General features: G+C 42.3%; 1 protein-coding gene across 2 annotated transcripts in view; it reads right to left on the bottom strand.

Annotated features, from left to right (window-relative positions):
- Nucleotides 1-245: 245 nt before the first annotated feature.
- EFNA2 (ephrin A2) overlaps nucleotides 246-22,193 on the bottom strand; it is a 395,967-nt gene continuing 374,019 nt past the window's right edge. For both annotated transcript variants that reach the window (XM_070745456.1, XM_070745465.1), the window contains exons 3-4: nucleotides 12,200-12,265; nucleotides 246-979 (exon numbers count right to left, since the gene is read on the bottom strand). In XM_070745456.1, the coding sequence (XP_070601557.1) occupies nucleotides 858-979; nucleotides 12,200-12,265 (188 nt within the window). In that variant the 3' untranslated portion in view covers nucleotides 246-857. The remainder of the gene's footprint in view (nucleotides 980-12,199; nucleotides 12,266-22,193) is intronic.

Below are 22,193 nucleotides of genomic sequence, written 5' to 3'. Positions count from 1 at the left end.
CCGAGAGAGGTCCGTTCTTCTATCATCGTATTCAAGCTAAAAAAAAAAACCCACCCCAACACATCAAGGGGAATGTAAAGGATATCCCACAAAACCGAACCCACCCAAAAAACAAAATATGAGGCACCAACGCAGAGGGTCTTTCCTTAGTTCCTCCCTCCATTGCGATGTCTCTTTCTTGAGTTCCAGTTGTGGAAAAAGTCTAGAATAGACACACACCCACACGCACACAAACATACCCTCAAAAAAAAAAAAAAAAGCCCCCCAAACCCAGAAAAGGTTAAGCTGAAAAAATAGGAAAATTAAAAAAAAACCACGACTATATTTGGTCTAGAGATTTTTAAAAAGGAAAAAACTCCACAGGGGATTCATCTATAAATGGGGTGGGGGTGTTTTTGTATCAGCTGGCTTGATAGAGGTCCGTGAAAGATTTTTTTTTTTCATTTTTGTTTTTGAAATATAAAACCAGCTCAGCTCCCCATGTCACAGTTTTTTTCTTTTTTCAAAGAAAAAACTTTTTAAAAAACTTTCTTTCCCCTCCATCCTCTATACTGCATCAGACTTGGGAGAGGGGGCTTGGCTCAGTTTTGGGGTGTTTTAATTTTTCCAGGTGACGCGAAGGCAAAGACAGGAAATCCCGGGCCCCTTCTTGGTCTGACGCTGGCAGAGGCCGGAGATCGAAATCCTTGCGACACCCCCAACCCACCTCCATCCCAAGCGTATCGTCTCTGATCCGGTAACACACTCGCCCGTTTGCTGCTCCTGTACGTTTCCTCCCCCCTTGGTTTTGTTTTTTGCAGCTGCCGCTGTAAAAGAAAGAGAAGCCCCCTTTTCTCGTCTGCAATTCCGCCGGGGGGCTAGGAAGCGAGGATAGTCCAAAACATCGGCACCACCACGAAGAAGGCATCGGGAACGGTGAAGCTGCAGGAGGAATTATTGCTGGTGAAAATGGGCTCTGGCGATTCGTAGAGGGAATCGTCTGGAGGGGGAAGAGGAAGGGAAAAAAGAAAGAAGAGTTGGATTATTTTTGCTCTGGAGAAACCCACTTCCCGTCAGCGTTGAGCAGCCACAGAGAGCGGAAATCTGAGGCAGGCAAGTCCCTCGAATAACAATTTTATCGGATACGTTATATTGGCACAACTGGTAAAAGCCGACTCTGAAAGTTGCCGCAGCTTTTATCAAAGTTAAAAGATAAAAGTTTCCCCTTTCCCCCAAGTCGCTGGTCACGCTATCCAATCCAGATGCTAGCCAGTTGCTTGGTTATTTCACTCCTCCTCTGGCCAAACACTAGGGAGAATGTCAATAATAATAATAATAATAATAATAATTATTATTATTATTATTATTATTATTATTATTATTATTATTATATGTATAATAATAATAATAATAATTATAATAATTATAATAATTATAATAATTATAATAATTATAACAATTATAACAATTATAATAATTATAATAGAATGACTGTATGACTGTAACTTGTTGCTTGTATCCTAAGATTTTTATTAATATTGATTGTTCCTTCATTGCTTATTTGACCCTTATGACAATCATTAAGTGTTGTACCACATGATTCTTGACAAATGTCTCTTTTTCTTTTAGATCTAGATTAGATTAGATTTATTGGATTTATATGCCGCCCCTCTCCGCAGACCCGGGGCGGCTCACAACAATAGTAAAAACAGTGCATAGTGACAAAATCCAATGACCACCAATCCAATTACAATTTTAAGTTAAGAAATTCATAAAACAATCCCAATATATATAAAAAACAAGCACACAATCAATGAAACGGCAAAACAACATGGGCAAGGGGGAGATGTTTTAGTTCCCCCATGCCTGACGGCAGAGGTGGGTTTTATGTACACTGAGAGCATCTTCACCAAAGACAAATTCCTTGTGTGTCCAATCACACTTGGCCAATAAAATTCTATTCTATTCTGTTCTATTCTAATAATTTATTAGATTTGTATGCCACCCCTCTCTGAAGACCTTAGTTCCAGTAATGGGCAGCTGCCCCCATGGATCCTTAATTACTTTTAAAATAGGAAATAATTAAATAGTATGTTTTTACTCATTAATGCTTTAATCATTTTCATCATTATCTAGAACTGAACTTCTATAGCAATTAAAGAAAACAGAGCTACTTGCCTAATCTGTTATCATACTGAACCTTGCGTGTTCAATATAAAACATTAAAATGTGACTGTGCTCCTCAGCAAATAATGCTGTCTGTCATTTGTCCTTTTTGTGACTATTCAAATAATGGGATTTAATCAACTGAAAAAGAGTCCAAGGACCTATTTGAAAACTTATCTTGGTCAGTAAGCCACTCCCACCCGGTCACATGATTTTTCAAGCCACTCCCACCTGGTCACATGGCTGGAAAGCCACTCCTACCCGGTCACGTAGTCATCCAGCCACACCCACAAAATAAACTACACCCACAGTGTGGCAATATGGCTTCTGTGCATACTCAGAAGAAAAAAAAAAATCCAGAACCTGCTTTTGGTGGTTTTAACAAGCAATAGAGGGCAAGAGAATAAAAAGCACAATGGGAAAACATAATAATAATAATAATAATAATAATAATTATTATTATTATTTATTAGACTTATACGTCGCCCTTCTCCGAAGACTCGCAGGTCTTCCAAGCGTAGAATAGTAGTCACATTCAATCGTTCACATTTGACTGAATATCTGGACTTCAACTCCCAGAATTCCCCAGCCAGCATATTTCATTACCCACCGAGGTAACGCCATGAGTGCCAGTGAGTATGGGGCTCGCTCCCTGTTTTATATACAGTAGCTAGGCCTGCTTTTGTGGGGGTTTGGGGTGGTTTTTCTCCTTGGTAATTCCTTGATTGGGGTATTGTCTCCTGTTTGATTATTTGTCTGGTGTTAATCCCTGCTTATCTGGGTGTTGGCTGCTGGAGAGGATGTGTCTCTGGTCTGTTTTGTTTCCTCCTAAGCCTTTTTATTGTCTCTTGTGAATGGTTTGTAAATATAGCTTATCTCTATGCGTCTATAGATGGCTGATTTGTCTGAATGCCAAGCTTTCAGGAATTCCCTAACGTTTTCGGATTTAGCTTAGCCTACTCACAGTTTCCTAGCTGAAGCTATAGTTGAGTCTGCCCGGGAGATTAAAGAGTTTTCATCGTATCCTCTGGCTGCTATTTGGTGTTCAGGGAAGCGGCCTGCACAATCGGACAGAAAGCGATACTCAAGCCGCTCTCAGAATCAAGCATGGAAGCGGTGCATTAATCAAAAGCGATGCATTAATTAGAACAATTAACCAGTGGGACAGCTTGCCTCCAGAAGTTGTGAATGCTCCAACACTGGAAGTTTTTAAGAAGATTTATTTATTTATTTGTTTGTTTGTTTGTTTATTTTGTCCAATACAAATAGAAAGTTAAAGAGAATAAAAACATGTATTAGTAAATATCAGGGAAAGGATCGAAGAAAAGATATGAAAATAGACCGGGGGTGGGGATGGCTTAAAGGTCATATGACTGGGTGGGACCAAAATAAGTTTTCAAATAGGGGCTTGGACTCTTTTTCAGTTGATTAAGTCCCATTATTTGAATAGTCACAAAAAGGACAAGTGATAGACAGCATTATTTGTTGAGGAGCACAGCAACATTTGAAGGTTTTGTACTGAACCCACAAGGTTCAGTATGATAACAGGTTAGGCAAGTAGCTCAGTTTTCTTTAATTGCTATAAAAGTTCAGTTCTAGATAATGATTAAAATGATCAAAGCGTTTATGGGTAAAAACATACTATTTCATTATTTCCTATTTTAAAAGTAATTAAGGATCATACTAAGGTACTAGAGAAGGAAGGACAATAAAAAACCTATTAAGTATTCAATAAATAGTGCATAAACGTACTACCCCCACTGCATTCCCCCCCCTGGGGGTAGCAGCCCATTACTGTGTCCAACTGATCACGACCCCATGGACAAAGTTCCTCCAGGCCTTCCTGTCCTCTACCATCCCGTGGAGTCCATTGAAGCTCCCGCCGACTGCTTCAGTGACTCCATCCAGCCACCTCGTTCTCTGTCGTCCCCTCCTTCTTTTGCCTTCAGTCGTTTCCAGCATCAGGCTCTTCTCCAGTGAGTCCTTCCTTCTCATTAGGCGGACAAAGTACAGTGGAACCTCTACCTAAGAATGGCTCTACTTATGAACTTTTCTAGATAAGAACCGGGTGTTCAAGATTTTTTTGCCTCTTCTCAAGAACCATTTTCCACTTACAAACCCGAGCCTCCGAAACTGTAACCAGAAAAGGCAGGGAGAAGCCTCCGTGGGGCCTCTCTAGGAATTTCCTGGGAGGAAACAGGTCCGGAAAAGGCGGGGAGAAGCCTCTGTGGGGCCTCTCTAGGAATTTCCTGGGAGGAAACAGGTCCGGAAAAGGCAGGGAGAAGCCTCTGTGGGGCCTCTCTAGGAATCTCCTGGGAGGAAACGCATCCGGAAAAGGTGGAGAGAAACCTCTGTGGGGCCTCTCTAGGAATTTCCTGGAAGGAAACAGGTCCGGAAAAGGTGGGGAGAAGCCTCCGTGGGGCCTCTCTAGGAATCTCCTGGGAGGAAACATATCCGGAAAAGGCAGGGAGAAGCCTCCGTGTGGCCTCTCTAGGAATCTCCTGGGAGGAAACAGGTCCTCCACCCTCCCTGTGGTTTCCCCAGTCGCACGCATTATTTGCTTTTACATTGATTCCTATGGGAAAGATTGCTTCTTCTTACAAACTTTTCTACTTAAGAACCTGGTCATGGAACGAATTAAGTTCATAAGTAGAGGTACCACTGTATCTGAGTTTCATCTTTAGGAACTGGCCTTGGAAAGAGCAGTCAGGGTTCACAGTTCATTTAGAGACCTTCAGAATTAACAATGGCACTGAAAAAAGTGACCCATGGCCATTTTTCACACCACCTTTGCAGCAACCACATCATCATGTGATTAAAATTCAGGCCCTTGCAATTGGTTCGTATTTATGACCGTTGCTGTGTCCTGGGGTCCTGTGACAAGAAAAAAATAATAATAATGGGGAAGCCAGATTCACTTAGCAATCTTGTCACTAACTTAACGACTGTGGTGATTCACTTAATCCCTGTGAGAAGAAAAGGTTGTAAAAGGTTGGCAAGAATTCACTTAACAAATGCCTCACTTAGCAATGATTTTTTCTTTAAAATCATGGCCAAAAAAAAGCTTGTAAAATTGCGCATGACTGATTTAACAATTGCCTTGCTTAGAAAATTCTGATTCCAATTCTGGTTGTAAATTAAGGAGTACCTATAATTTCTCTCTCTCTCTCTCTCTCCCGCTCTGCATCCATATCTATCTATCTATCTGTCTGTCTGTCTGTCTGTCTTCCATCCATCCATCCACCTGCCTTCTATCTATCTATCTATCTATCTATCTATCTATCTATCTATCTATCTATCTATCCATCCATCTTCCATCTATCTATCTATCTATCTATCTATCTATCTATCTATCTATCTATCTATCTATATCTACCTTCTATCTATCTATATCTATCTATCTATCTATCTATCTATCTATCTATCTATCTATCTATCTATTCATCTTCCATCTATCTGTCTGTCTGTCTGTCTTCCATCCATCCATCCACCTACCTTCTATCTATCTATCTATCTATCTATCTATCTATCTATCTATCTATCTACCTTCTATCTATATCTATCTATCCATCTTCCATCTATCTATCTATCTATCTATCTATCTATCTATCTATCTATCTATCTATCTCTACCTTCTATCTATATCTATCTATCTATCTATCTATCTATCTATCTATCTATCTATCCATCTTCCATCCATCCGTCCGTCCGTCCGTCCATCCATCCATCCTTCCATCCATCTATCTATCTATCCATCTTCCGTCCATCCATCCATCCATCCATCTATCTCTTTCTCTCTCTGTCTCTCACTCACTCACTTGCAAAGTGGGCAGGGGGATGTCATTGGGAAGTCCCATGCAGGATACGCTTAACAACATAAATTCTGATCCCCGTTGTGGCCATAAGCAGAGGACCGCCTGTATGTATAGCTTCATGTACCCTAACAGGAACAAAATAACATCCTGAAATTGGAGCATTCAAATCAACAGGGTGCTTTACTAAGCCGGCTGCCTCCTCTAGGGCCCTGCCACCCGGGACACTTTGATGCCATCCAGTCTGAGCAGGGCTTCTCCTCCCGAGTGGCGGGGTCGCGGAGAGAGCAGAACTTTCCAGGGTTAAAACAGGCTGGTGAACAATCTGCTTTTGCCAAGATCAGAAGCTCCCCAATTTCCCTGCAGACGGAGACTCGGTTTCAAACTATGCGGGCGGCAATTTTCACACGGTGGCATGGTGCCAACTTCAAGATCTGCCAGCCAACTTGTAACAACAGGACATCTCCGGGGATGGTGCCTGTTTAGGTTAGGTTTTGTTATGTCCGCCCCCCTCCCCCCTCCCCTCCGGCCTTGGCTGGCAGTCAGCACCACCGTTCGGAAGGTCAGAGAGCAATTGTTTCATAGCGATCCAATAATCCTGTTTCCAAAAGACGGCTAATCAGCCAGCGATGCAAAAATGTCTTCGAGGGAATCCGCTAAATTACAGCCAAAGCCGTTTTAACGCCATTCCCCCAGCTCGGCTCCTCTTAAGTTTATTACTAGATTAAGTGTGGTTTTGGCAGACTCACAGCCTGGAGGAGAGGGGGGGGGGGAGGAAGAGAGGAGAGGAACGGAGCAAAAAAATTAATAATTTGGAGAGGTAAATCCATCTTGGCTTCGAATTCCACCAATTCGATGAGACTAGCTTTCCTATCCCAGTTGCAATGCATGGCTGTGAAAGTTGAACCATAATAAGGAAGGCTGGGCGCCAAAGAATGGGGGCCTTTGAACTCTGATGCTGGAGAAGACTCCTGTGAGTCCCTTGGATTGCAAGGCGATCCAACCAGTCAGTCCTGGAGGAGATCTACCCTGACTGCTCTTCAGAAGGCCAGATCCTGAAGGTGAAACTCAAATACTTTGACCACCTAATGAGAAGGAAGGATTCCCTGGAGAAGAGCCTGATGCTGGGGATGATGGATGGCAAAAGAAGAAGAGGACGACAGAGAACGAGGTGGCTGGATGGACTCACTGAAGCGGTCGGCATGAGCATAAATGGACTCCAGGAAGGCCTGGAGATTTAGATTAAATTGGATTTGTATGCCGCCCCTTTCCAAGGACTCGAGGCAGCTCACACCATATACAGAAAACAATAATAAACAATCCAATCAATAATACATTAAAAAACAGTCCTTAAAATTCTGATTTTTAAAAAAATATAATTTACAATTCATTCGACAATCATACTAAGAAACATTCATTGGTCAGGGGGAAAGATCTAAAAACCCCAGGCCTGGGGGCAAATATGAGTTTTTAAACTCTTTCGGAAGGAAAGGAGGGTGGGGGCAGTGCGAATCTCTGGGAGGAGCTGATTCCAGAGGGCTGGGGCCCCCACAGAGTAGGCTCTTCCCCTACGTCCTGCCAGCCGACATTGTTTGGTCGATGGGACCCTAAGGAGACCAACTCTGTGGGACGTCACCGGTTGCTGGGATTCATGCGGCAGAAGGAATGCTGTCCATGAGGTTTTATTTATTTATTGGATTTGTATGCCGCCCCTCTCCGTAGACTTGGTTGAGATGGGTTGGACACCACTTTATGACTAACAACAATAATAACATTGAATAGTAAACGGTCCCGATTACTTGTGGGACTACCTCCTGTTACATGAGTCCCAGCGACCGGTTAGGCCCCACAGAGTCGGCCTTCTCTAGGTTCCATCAACTAGGCAATGTTGTCTGGCAGGACCTAGGGGGAGAGCCTTCTCTGTGGGGGCCCCGGTCCTCTGGAAGCAGCTCCCCCCAGAGATTCATACTGCCGCCAGGCTTGGGGTGATTAGAGTCTAGCCCCCTGACCGTTGAATGCTATATATGTTTGTTGTCTCAGTGGGAATGCCTGATTTTTAAGAATTGGGGATTTTAGATTAATTGGATTTAGGACATTGTATTCTATATTTTTCTTATATGCTGCAAGCCGCCCTGAGTCCTCAGAGAGGGGCAGCATATAAATCCAATTAATAAATATAAATATAAATAAATATAAATATAAATTTATTTCTCTTTGGGCCAGTACTTCTCTCTCAACCCTCAGAAAAAGACCAGGACAACATTTCAAAAAGTAAAAAAAAAAAAAAAGTATCCAGCAAAATGACAGTGATTTGTCTAAGCAAAAATAAGAAAACGTATTGTTATTTATTATTTATTTGCTTAGACAAATCACTGTCATTTTATTAATAATAAATAACAACAGGTTTTTCTTATTTTTGCATTGTCATTTTGCTGGATACTTGTTTTTTGTTTGGTTTTTTTTTAAATGTTGTCCTGGTCTTTTTCTGAGGGTTGAGAGAGCAGTACTGGCCCAAAGAGAAAGAAAGGAAGCAAGAAAAGAAAAAGAGAGAAAGAAAGGGGAGAAAAAGAGAGAAAGAAAAAGAAGTGAAAGAAGAGAAAGAAAGAAAAAAAAAACAAGGAAGGAAGAAAGAAAGAAAGAAAGAAAGAAAGAAAGAAAGAAAGAAAGAAAGAAAGACACAAGATACTTGTCCCAACCCTTGTGGAAAGCTTCTAGAAATACCTCATGCTTCATGAGGAGGTAAAAATACCCTCAAGGAAACAACCTGGGAGTTTCTTTCATATTTAAAAAAAGTCCTTGTTTCTTTTTAAAGCCAATTAAAATCACACAGACACACAAACACAGCACACAGAGAGAAATGAAACAGCACCGGAAAAAAACAACAACTAGGCAATCTCTTTCCCCGATTCTGTCATTTCTGACTATTTGCACACTCCCTGGGAAGAACTGTGACCAAACATTAATTACATGTTAACAGGAGAAAATTATTAATTTGTGTTTTCTTTTCCCCCCAAACAGCTGCATGATTTGATTCTTTTTTAAAATACCACCTGTTCAGGGGGAAAAAAGCAGAAGGTTGTTGCTGTTTGTTACATTTTTAAATAGAATAATTGGCTTTCTTTTCCCCTCCTTGATCCCAACAATGAAGTCAGCGGGTATTCCAGACGGCCCCCGGGTCCGTCTTAAGTTTCCCCCCACCCCGCCTTTTTTCGTAGATTTGTCTTCACCCCGACATAATTTGTTGGAAATTTGCACGGCCGCTTCAGCGCTTGGTATTTCAGCTGTTGCCAAGAAAACAAAAGGTGGAAGTTATTGGAAAGGTTTCTGTGTGTGTGTCTAGGCCTCTGTGTCAAAAGGCCTTCGCTAATTTGATCTTGAGGGCAAGGGTGCAAGGAAAGGGCAGTGTCTGTTCAGCTTGAAAAACAGGTTTTGTGTTGTTGGTAATCAGGGCTGAGCGCTGACCAGGAAGGGGGCGCCATCTTGATTTTTTTGGCCTGCACCCTCTCACATCGTGTAGACCAGAGGTGGGGGAAAATGTTCTCTTCATGACGTGGGGACTTCAACTCCCAGAATTCCATGGGCTGGCTCAAGAATTGTGGCAGGGGTAGGGAACATTGGCTCTTCTTGTGGACTTCAACTCCCAGAATTCCTGAGCCAATCGTGCTAGCTCAGGAATTCTGGGAGTTGAAGTCCACATGTCATAGAAGAGCCAACGTTCCCTACCTATGAATTCTGGGAATTGAAGTCAACAAGTTATTTTGGGGCAAAGGCAGGAGGTGAGAGAGTGAGGCCTACCTCTGAGGGCTCAGAAAAGGGATCCAGAGATACGTTCTCAGATTGCCCAAAAGTAAATCTAGGGAAAATTGAGGAACAAGCTAATAGAAGGTCTGTGGAAATTTTCAGTCATCCAGGGTCACGGCTGTCCCAAAGAGGCTTTTTCAAAAGGCAACTTGTAGCCTTCGGAGAGGGGCGGTATACAAATCTAATAAATAATAATAATAATAATAATAATAATTATAATAATTATTATTTATTTATTTATTGGATTTGTATGCCGCCCCTCTCCGTAGACTTGGGGCGGTAATAATAATAATAATAATAATAATAATAATAATAACAACAACAACAACAATAATTTATTTATTTATTGGATTTGTATGCTGCCCTTCTCCGTAGACTCAGGGCGGCAATAATAATAATAATAATAATAATAATAATAATAATAATAATAATAACAACTGGATTTTATTTTGTTTTGTTTTTCCTTGAAGATGTTTTGCTTCTCATCCAATAAGCTTCTTTAGTTCTTTCTTCGGTCTTCAGAAATGAAACTTCTTCAGGGGAAAAACAAAAGAAAATCCAGTCGCCTTTTGAAAAAGCACAGTTCAGACAGGGTAATTAGAAGCCACTGGTATGTCGCACATAGCATGACCACTACATAACCACCATGGCCATGTTATCATGTGTCCTGCTGACACAAAGTTGGGGGTGTTGCATGTATCCGTGCCACCTGAAGCATATCTGCATAAACTGCTCCATAACTGGAGGTTTTCAAGAAGAGATTGGACAGCCATTTGTCGGAAACGGCGTAGGTTTGTGTGATGGTTCACTCGCGTCCTGTGCAAATAGTTATGGACTCCAAGGACGCAGAGATGGTGGAGGGGTGAGGCAGGCATCCTATAATCCTGGCAATTGAGAGCGACAGTGAAAGTGATGAGGGGTCAAGGTTGGAACGACAGCCAGGGCCTTCAGCATTTCAGGAATGAGTTAACATGTTTCTGTATTCTAGGGTTCGGAGGTTATATAAAAGGCATGAATGGTTGGCTAGGAGAAGAGTCATCCATAAGTAGTACTGCTGGGTAATTGGGTCAAGCCCTCACACTATTTAAGGGCGGGGCATGCCCACCTTGTTGCATTGAGGAATCATCTCGTCTTGACTCTTGCATTCAGTTTGGATTTTGAAAGTCATCTAACCTGGACTAGATGACTTTCAAGATCCCTTCTAACTTTGTTAATCTGTTAATATCTGTTAAAATCTGACCAGGATGGGTATCACCTGAGTTCTGTGCAGAAATATTGAAATTTTCATTTTAGTGTTTATACAGATAGTCCTCGACTTGTGACTATAGTTTTTGTCAATAAGCAGTGTGGTCATTAAGGGTTAACACATGACCGCAACCCATTTTATGGCTTTTTTTTTCCTGCCATGGTCATTAAACCAGTCTGGTTTCCCCAAGTAACTTGCTGGCTGGGAAGATCCGTAATGGCCATCACCTGATCCAAAGGTCTAGATCAGAGGCAGGCAAAGTTGGCTCGTCTATGACTTGTGGACTTCAACTCCCAGAATTCCTAAGCCAATCATGCTAGCTCAGGAATTCTGGGAGTTGAAGTTCATATATCATAGAAGAGCCAACTTTGCCTACCCCTGGCCTAGATCACTAAATGAATGGCCGTAATGCCCTGATCAGCACAGACAGTCCTAAACTTACAACAGTTCATTTAGTGATCGTTCCAAGTTACAGCAGTACTGGAAAAAGTTGACTTATGACCGTTTTTCACACTTAACGACCTTTGCAACATCCCGGCAGTCATGTGATCAAAATTCAGAGGCTTGGCAACCGATTCATATTTATGACGGTTGCAGCGTGCTTGGATCTCCCCTTGTGACCTTCTGACAAGCAATGGGGGAGATTAATTTAGCACCCGTGTTACTACTACTGTAACTACTGCAGTTATTCACTTAACAACTATGGCGAGAAAGGTCATAAAATGGGACAAAATTCATTTAACAACCGTCTCGCTTAGCCACAAGAATGTTGGGCTCCATTTTGGTCATAAGTCGAAGACTAGCTGTAATGCTGGTAGAACAGAGACCCAGTTACAGCCATCACCTATTTTTATCCATTATTCAAAGCATCCGTTCTTTCAGCAACACTGCATTTTCCTCATTTATAAGTAAATCTGGAGTTCGGAATATATCTAGAGGGAGAATAAAGGACATTTGTTTTTCAAACATGAATTTCTATTTACCCTTAAACCACGTCCTTTTAAAATGTGGCTTTTGAAAGTTCTGAGCTGAGTGGTGCAGCAGAAGACTGGAGGGGGTGGGGTGGGGAATAAGGGTTGGTACTTAACGCACAGTCTGATTCAGGCCTCTCTCCAGATTGGTCCGAAAGAGAAGAATCCTGGAGGAAAAAAGAAATTCACATTTCCTACGCCTTCCTTCGTCTGGTCCTACTTACTTGTTGGTCGAACATAAACCTTCAACTTTAAGCAGGGTTTGTCAACCAGGTTAGGTGGCGTGGCCGCTGAAAGAAAGCAGAAGAGACAAAGAGGGGGAAACGGCGTTAGAGCAAACCAGGTTCCTCTGCCACACAAAGAAGCATTTTTGCATCATGTGTCTAACATGCAAAGAAGGCTAGTTCTAAAAAACACTCAAGTGCTTCAGCAATTTGCATTTCCTTCCTTCCTCCCTCTTCTGTTTAACTTCCTTTCCTTTCTTCCCTCCCTCTTGTTTAACTTTCCTTCCTTCCTTCCTCCCTCCCTCCCTCTTCTGTTTAACTTTCTTTCTTTCTTTCCTTCCTTCCTTCCTCTTTTGTTTAACTTCCTTTCCTTCCTTCCTTTTTTGTTCCTCCCTCCCTCCTACCTTTCCCTTCTTTCATTCTTCCTTCCCCCTCCCTTCCTCTCTCTCCTTTTTATTTCCTTCTTCACTTCTCCCTTCCTCTCCCTCCCTCCTTTCCCTTCCTTCCCCCTTCCTTCCTCACCCTCCTTTTTATTTCCTTCTTCCTTCCCTCCATCCCTCCCTTTTCTCCCCCTCGCTCCCTCCCACCTTTCCCTTCCTTTATTCTCCCCCCTCCCTTCCTCACCTCCTTTTTATTTCTTCCTTCCTTCCCTTCTTCTCCCACCATCCCTTTCTTTCCCTCTCCCTTCCTCCCTCCCTCCCTCCCTCCCACTTTTTCCTTCCTTCCTTCTTCATTCACCCCTCCCTCTCCTTCCCTCCTTTTTACTTCCTTCTTCCCTCCCTCCCTCCCTCTCCTTCCTTCCCTTTCCCCCTCCCTCCCTTCTCGCTCTCCCTTCTCTTCCCTTTTTTCCCTTTCCAAATTTGCACAGAGCAAAAGTCACACACAATTTCGCTCTCCGTCCTTTCAGCAACTCTGCATTCGTTCCGATTTTTAAGTAAATCCCTATTGTCTCCTGCGCATTCAGCACGGACAGGCCTGAGATGGATGCGGTTTTACCAACACAAGAGCCCCAAATTCGCACCCACCACCACCACCGCGCCCACCCCACCCCCGCCTGATCCTTGACGCTGAGAATCTTTGCCCTGATGGCTGATGGGCGCCATTATGTTCCACCACTCACCCTCCACCGCCTTGGGACCATCCACACCGATTGCTATTTGACCCGCAGATGTTTCCCAGCCTCGCTAAGCAGCTTAAAGCTCTCTTAAGGTATCTCCGGTTCCTTTTACGGCACGATAGGCTGCGCTTTTAAAAAGCCGGGTCTTTGATCAACTACCAAAACCCATGTCAAAAGTTGTCTGACCCCCAGGCCAGGGATACTTAACCAGCACCCGGCTCCTTAGATGTGTTCGGATTTCCATCCCTCTCCCCACTCCAAAAAAACCCAACCTGCCAAGCCAAATGACACGGTTTAGAGGGCTTCCTTCAGCCCTGGTGTGATATGTGTGTTGAAGGAGAAGCAAAGGGGGCTCGTTGTGGCAGGAGAGTAAAAATTGGTAATTAAATCCACAGGGATGGGGTGCAGGGGGGCGCCCAGTGGGAATATTCCCAGGCATGAAATTGGTTGGATTAGGATGGATGGGCCAGCGGAGAGAGAGAAAAAGAGGGTTAAAAGGAAGAAGGAAGAAGGGGGGGAAAAAAGAACACAAAACAAAAACCCACACGCCCTATTTTGGTGGAGCAAAGCAAAGATTTGCCAAGGCGGATTTTTCGCCTGTTCAAAAAACGGATTGGATTTGACAGCCCAATTCCAAAGAAATCCAGGGAACATCCTGTTTGAAGAAAGCTCGGAGTTTCCTTTCCGTGCAAGGGTCATCGAAAATGAATGTTCGAACCACACAGAACACTGATTTATATTAATGTTCCTCCAGGGGACTATAGAGCTAAGCTGGGTCACCCGGCCGGCCTCTTTTGGTCCGTCCCCCCCCCTGGCTTGTTTTCTGAGTTAGGCAGAGCACGAAACTGGCCATTTGGAAACAGAAAGGGGGGGGGGAGCTAAAAAGCAAATTAGGTCAGATGAGCAATTCTGCCCCCCCCCTCAAAATGCATTGTCAGTGTTGGCGAATTAAGAATGTAGGTTTTTTTTTATTTCTCCACACACCACTTCTGTTTGAAATCTGCTTTTAATCATTTGGAGGTGAGATAGATAGATAGATAGATAGATAGATAGATAGATAGATAGATAGATAGATAGATAGATAGATAGATAGATGTAGGTAGGTAGGTAGAGAGAGAGAGATGATAGATAGATAGATAGATAGATAGATAGATAGATAGATAGATGATAGATAGGTAGGTAGGTATGTAGGTAGGTAGAGAGAGAGAAATGATAGATAGACAGACAGACAGACAGACAGACAGACAGACAGACAGACAGACATAGATGATAGATAGATAGAGGATAGATGATAGATAGATAGATAGAAAGATAAATAGATAGATAGATGATAGATAGATAGATAGATGATAGATAGACAGACAGACAGACAGACATAGATGATAGATAGATAGTTGATAGGTAGGTAGGTAGAGAGAGAGAGAGATGATAGATAGATAGACAGACAGACAGACATAGATGATAGATAGATAGATGATAGGTAGGTAGGTAGGTAGGTAGGTAGGTAGGTAGGTAGAGAGAGATGATAGATAGATAGATGATAGATAGATAGATGATAGATAGGTATGTAGGTAGGTAGAGAGAGAGAAATGATAGATAGACAGACAGACAGACAGACATAGATGATAGATAGAGGATAGATGATAGATGATAGATAGAAAGATAGATAGATAGATAGATAGATAGAAAGATAGATAGATGATAGGTAGGTAGGTATGTAGGTAGGTAGAGAGAGAGAAATGATAGATAGATAGATAGACAGACAGACAGACAGACAGACATAGATGATAGATAGATAGAGGATAGATGATAGATAGATAGAAAGATAGATAGATAGATAGATAGATAGAAAGAAAGATAGATAGAAAGAAAGATAGATAGATAGATAGATAGATAGATAGATAGATAGATAGATAGATAGATAGATAATAGACACAGATAGACATGAATTTTTTTGGGGGGGAGGGGGGACACCGATTTTTTAAAATTTCTCTTTCATAATTGCCCTGGACATTGGAGGATTATTTTAAATTTTGAAAATGCTCTTTTTAAGGCTACATATATATAAAAATGCAGTGACGAATGGAGGCCATAGGATTCCCTAAACTCCAAGTTCCCTCTAAAGCAAACAGAATAAATTGGCAGAAAAACAGACTTTGACAGACATAATCAAAATGCAAAACCAGATAATCTTATCCCGGCTACGAATTCCAGTTGAGAATGAATTTAACCTTATGTGTATTTGTACTCCTTAACGGAAAGGTTTTGGTATCATTTTATTTCACTGGTTTGGGTTAGCCACACATTCCAGCTTCAGGAGGTGTGGGGGTTGGGGGGAGAAACACCCCAGGGATCTTGATACTTAAAGACACAGGCTTGCTTCACACCACATAGAAAAAAGAAGCATCAAACTTTACCAGTGATTTTGGCTGGACGGCAGGAAACAGTCCTAGCAATAAAATAACTCAGATTGTTTCCGTAGATAGAGGATGCTCCTTTGCTGCAAGTGTTAAAAAAACTCAAGTGGGAGTGTGTGTGTGTGTGTGTGTGTGGGTTAACAGATTCCCTATGTAGTGAAAGGGGGGGGGGGTTCTGAGTTTATTTATTTATTTATTAATCAGATTTGTATGCCGCCCCTCTCTGCAGACTCGGGGCGGCTCACAGCAATCGCCATACAATGTAAACAAATCCAATATTTAAATTAATTTTAAAACACCACAAGTTAAAACCAATCATACACACTAGCATACCATACATAAATTTTATAAGCCTAGGGGGAAGGAACATGTCAATTCCCCCATGCCTGACGGCAGAGGTGGGTTTTAAGGAGCTTACGAAAGGCTAGGAGGGTGGGGGCAACTCTGATATCTGGGGGGAGTTGATTCCAAAGGGTCGGGGCCGCCACAGAGAAGGCTCTTCCCCTGGGTCCCGCCAAACGACATTGTTTAGTTGACGGGACCCGGAGAAGGCCAACTCTGTGGGACCTAACTGGTCGCTGGGATTCGTGCGGCAGAAGGCGGTCCCGGAGATATTCTGGTCCGGTGCCATGAAGGGCTTTATAGGTCATAACCAACACTTTGAATTGTGACCGGAAACTGATCGGCAACCAATGCAGACTGCGGAGTGTTGGAGTGATATGGGCATACTTGGAGAAGCCCATAATTGCTCTCGCAGCTGCATTCTGCACGATCTGAAGTTTCCGAACACTTTTCAAAGGTAGCCCCATGTAGAGAGTGTTGCAGTAGTCGAGCCTCGAGGTGATGAGGGCATGAGTGACTGTGAGCAGTGACTCCCGGTCCAAATATGGCCGCAACTGGTGCACCAGGCGAACCTGGGCAAACGCCCCCCTCGCCACAGCTGAAAGATGTTTCTCTAATGTGAGCTGTGAGTTCTAGTTCTACCTTACACGCAAAAGCTGGCTGTGAGTTCTAGTCCTGATTTAGGCATGAGAGCCAGCTACATGCAAGAGGATACCCCAGAGGATAGACACAGGATACAGAAAGATCTAGACAGACTTGTACAGTGGGCCGAAACGAACAAAACGAAGTTCAATGTAGAGAAGAGTAAAATCCTGCACCTAGGCAAATAAACCTCAAAACATGCATACAAATTAGGCAAAACCACACTCACCATGAGTGACTGTGAAAGGGATCTTGGAGTCTTGGTGGATAACCAGCTAAACATGGGCCAGCAATGTGCAGCAGCGGCTAAAAAGCCAACACAATCCTAAGCTGCATGAACAGGGGGATACACTCCAAGACCAGAGAGGTAATAATACCACTTTATAAGGCCCTGGTCAGACCGCACCTGGAGTATTGCATCCAGTTCTGGTCACCACACTTCAAAAGAGATATAGAGACTCTAGAGAGGGTGCAGAAAAGAGCAACTAAAATGATAAGGGGACTAGAGACCAGGTCATACGAGGAGAGGTTGCTGGAACTGGGCATGGATCGTCTAGTAAAAAGAAGGGCTAGGGGGGACATGATAGCTGTATACAGATACTTAAGGGGTTGCCATGGAGAAGAGGGGGACACACTATTTTCCAGGGTACCAGAGGGCCGGAGAAGGACCAACGGTTGGAAGCTGACCAAGGAAAGATTCAACCTGGAGATAAGGAAGAACTTCCTGATGGTCAGAGCGATCAACCAGTGGAACGGCCTGCCAGCGGAGGTTGTGGACTCCCCAACTTTGGACATTTTCAAGAGGAGATTGGACTGCCATTTGGCTGGGGTGCTTTAGGATTTCCTGCTCAGGCAGGGGGTTGAACTTGATGACCTGTAAGGTCCCTTTCAACTCTAATAATAAATATATGAATGAATGAATGAATGAATGAATGAATGAATGAATGAATGAATGAATGAATGAATTCCGAGTCTACGGAAAGGGGCGGCATACAAATCTAAATAATAATAATAATAATAATAATAATAATAATAATAATAATAATAATAATAATAATAATAATAATAATAATAAAATAAATAAATAATATAGTGAAGAATGTAAGGAAAATCATGAATATAAGGGTCAGGGAAATGAGAAGGAAAATACTACATAAGTGGCATCACACACTCAACGTGCATACTTTCAGCAAGTATTCAGTTAAGAATACTTGTTGGCACAGGTATCAAGATAAGGAGGTGTTTATACATATGATTTGGGAATGCCCAGTAGTGGACAAATGTATCTTTTTCTTTTATGTACACTGAGAAAATTTGCACCAAAGACAAATTCCTTGTGTGTCCAATCACACTTGGCCAATAAAGAATTATGTTCTATTCTATTCTATTCTATTGTATTCGTTTCCCACCACAGACTTATACTATACTGTGCCCTTGGTTTTTATGGCATAAATCTAGAACATTAACGTTTTCACCATTGAATTTCATTTTGTTAGATGGAGCTCAGTATTCAAGTTTGCCAAGGTCCTTCTGTATCTTAAGCTCACCTTCTGGGCTGGAGTGTTGGCCTTTCCTACCAGTTTGGTGTCATCTGCAGATTCCCCATCTATCCCCTCATCCAAGTCATTGATGAAGATGTTGAAGAGCACTGGGCCTAAAACAGTGTCCAGGGGGAAAGCATTTTGAATTTCCCTGACATTTCCCTGTAACTTGCGATCTAGTTAAGCCACGGTCATAGACGATGCCATACCAAACGGCTAAACTGGGAAGACATATCGGTAGCTGATGAAGCAAGTTGTTGCCACAGTTATGCTCATTTTTGCTTGACTCTGCCAGGCAGCGCAATCTGGGTTTTTTTACATGATTTTCCCCTGATTTTTAAACATTTTAATACAGTTCTTTTTTTTTCATGATTTATTCCATTTTTTCCACGAATTATTTCCCGAACTACCAATTTCCCTGATAATTCCATTTTCCAGGTTTGCTGGACACTCTGACTTATGCAAAGTTCCATGCTTATGTTTTATGCTTATTTTATTTATTTTATTTGTTTTGTCACATATGTATTGGTGGTATACAAAGATATAATATTTACAGTATATACATGATACTAATACAGTGATACCTCGTCTTACAAACGCCTCATCATACAAACTTTTCGAGATACAAACCTGGGGTTTAAGATTTTTTTGCCTCTTCTTACAAACTATTTTCACCTTACAAACCCACCGCCGCCACTGGGATGCTCCGCCTCCAGACTTCCATTGCCAGCGAAGCACCCATTTTTGTGCTGCTGGGATTCCCCTGAGGCTCCCCTCTATGGGAAACCCCACCTCCGGACTTCCGTGTTTTTGTGATGCTGCAGGGGAATCCCATCAGCGCAAAAACAGGTGCTTCGCTGGCAACGGAAGTCCAGAGGTGGGGTTTCCCACGGAGGGGAGCCTCAGGGGAATCCCAGCAGCGCAAAAATGGGCGCTTCGGCTGGCAAAAGGGGTGAATTTTGGGCTTGCACGCATTAATCACTTTTCCATTGATTCCTATGGAAAACATTGTTTCGTCTTACAAACTTTTCACCTTAAGAACCTCGTCCCGGAACCAATTAAGTTTGTAAGACAAGGTATCACTGTATAAGAGAAACATTAGGACAGGGGATGGAAGGCACTCTGGTGCACTTATGCACGCCCCTTACTGACCTCTTTAGGAATCGGGTGAGGTCAACAGTGTCTAATCTAAAGGTAAAATTTTGGGGGTTAAGTGAGTCTGGTAGTGAGTTCCATGTATCAACTACTCAGTTACTAAAGTTGTATTTCCTGCAGTCGAGTTTGGAGCGGTTTACTTTAAGTTTGTATCTGTGGTGTGCTCGTGCGTTGTTGTGGTTGAAGCTGAAGTAGTCATTGACAGGAAGGACGTTGTAGCATATGATTTTATGGGCTATGCTTAGGTGGTGTATAAGGCGACATAGTTCTAAGCTTTCTAAACCTAGGATTGTAAGTCTAGTTGCGTAGGGTATTCTGTTGTGTTTAGAAGAGTGAAGGGCTCTTCTAGTAAAGTATCTCTGGACATTGTCTAGACTGTGTTTATGTCTGAAAGGCGGTGTGGGTTCCAGACAGATGAGATGTATTCAAGGATTGCTCTGGCAAAAGTTTTGTATGCTCTGGTTAGTAGTGTGAGATTATCAGAGCAGAAGGTACGTAGAATTAGGTTAACAACTCTTGAAGCCTTTTTGGTGATGTTGTTGCAGGGGGCTTTGGCGCTTAGATCGTTTGATATGAGTATTCCAAGGTCTTTAACGGAGTGAGGGTCGTCTGTAAGGTCTTGTTCATTCAGCTTGTATTTGATGTTCTGATTCTTTTTGCCAATGTGTCAGTCAGAGCATTTTTGGGTTGAGATTTGAGTTTCATGCTTTTTATGCTTAAGTTTTATGCTTCATTGCAGTCACAGACCCTCCATTGACTCCAGGGCTGGGCTTCTGGCATTATTTAGTTGTCCTCATTTGGGTGGCTTGCTCCAAAGGTAATAAAATCAAATTGATAAAATTGAACGGGTCCAAAGACGGGCTACAAGAATGGTGGAAGGACTTAAGCATAAAACGTATCAGAAAAGACTTCATGAACTCAATCTGTGTAGTCTGGAGGACAGAAGGAAAAGGGGGGACATGATTGAAACATTTAAATACGTTAAAGGGTTAAATAAGGTCCAGGAGGGAAGTGTTTTTAATAGGAAAGTGAACACAAGAACAAGGGGGAACAATCTAAGGTTAGTTGGGGGGAAAAAACTTTCGCCAGACCCATCCTCGAATACAGCTCATCTGTATGGAACCCATACTGCATCTTGGACATCAACACCATTGAAAATATCCAGAGATACTTCACCAGAAGAGCTCTTCACTCTTCCACTCGAAATAGAATACCTTACGAATCAAGACTTACAATCCTGAATCTAAAAAGCTTAGAGCTACGTCATCTAAGTATTGCCCACAAGATCATATGCTGCAACGTCCTGCCTGTCAAAGACTACTTTAGCTTCAACCACAACAGCACAAGAGCACACAACAGATTCAAACTTAATATTAACCGCTCCAAACTTGACCGTAAAAAATATGATTTTAGCAATCGAGTTGTCAAAGCATGGAACTCATTACCAGACTCTGTAGTATCATCCCCTAACCCCCAACATTTTACCCTTAGACTTTCCACAGTTGACCTCTCCAGATTTCTAAGAGGTCAGTAAGGGGTGTACATAAGTGCACCAGAGTGCCTTCCATCCCCTGTCCAATTATCTCTCCTATATTACTATATCTCTCTCTCTTCTATTCCTATATCCTACTTTCTACTCTTTCACTGATATATCTTATACCTATATCTTTTATTCTACCCTTTCATTGTTATATTTTACTATGAGCATATCCTCTGTAACCTTCGTTGTTTCTCTTTTTTTGGACAAAATAAAATAAAATAAATAAATAAATAAATAAATAAGATCAGAAGCAGCGTGAGAAAATATTGTTTGATTGGAAGAGTAGTAGATGCTTGGAACAAACTTCCAGCAGACGTGGTGGGCAAATCCACAGTAACTGAATTTAAACATGCCTGGGATAAACCTAAGATAAAAAGCAGGAAATATTATAAGGGCAGACTAGATCAGTGTTTTTCAACCAGTGTGCCATGGCACACTAGTGTGCCGCGAGACAAGGTCAGGTGTGCCGTGAAGAAGGAAGCTCAGGTTCCGGTCTCGCAACTTTTTGCTGAGAGAGTGAGAGTGAGAAAGAGAGAAAGAAAGAAAGAGAGAAAGAGAGAGAAAGAAAGCAAGAGAGAGAGAAAGAGAGAGAGAGAGAAAGAAAGCAAGAGAGAAAGAAAAGAGAGAAAGAGAGAGAAAGCAAGAGTGAGAGATAAAGAAGGCAAGAGAGAGAGAGAGAAAGAAAGCAAGAGAGAGAAAGAGAGAAAAGGAGAGGAAGGGAGAGAGAGAAATGAGCAAAAAGGGGAGGAAAAAAGAAATGAGAAAATGATTGAGACAGAGAATGAGAGGAAAGAGAGAGAAACAAAAGAGAGAGTGAAGTGACTCTTGATTTAAAGCATATGATAAAAAGCACCCAAAGAATAAGAGAGAAAAAACCCCAGCCCTCACCTGTTTTTGGAAATGGTTCAAGAGTGTGTATACACACACACACACACACACACACACACACACAAGGGTGGGGAGGAGACAGGGATGGGAAAAGAGAGGAGAGTGTCTTAGGGTGTCATTTTGTGTCATTTTGGTTGGTGGTGTGCCCCAGGATTTTGTAAATGTAAAAAATGTGCCGCGGCTCAAAAAAGGTTGAAAATCACTGGACTAGATGGACCAGGAGGTCTTTTTCTGCCGTCAATCTTCGAGGTTTGTATGTTTTTAAATCAAAATGTCCCAGCGGGAAAAGAAATTGGGGTCCCAACAGGCAAACCGAGAGGCTGAGAAAACCCAGGGCCATTACAATCCGAGG

Source organism: Erythrolamprus reginae, chromosome 1 (assembly GCF_031021105.1).
Source record: "Erythrolamprus reginae isolate rEryReg1 chromosome 1, rEryReg1.hap1, whole genome shotgun sequence".
Taxonomy (NCBI): Eukaryota; Metazoa; Chordata; class Lepidosauria; order Squamata; family Dipsadidae; genus Erythrolamprus; species Erythrolamprus reginae.
Note: the sequence above shows the minus strand (reverse complement) of the source record. Positions and strands in the feature narration are given on the sequence as shown.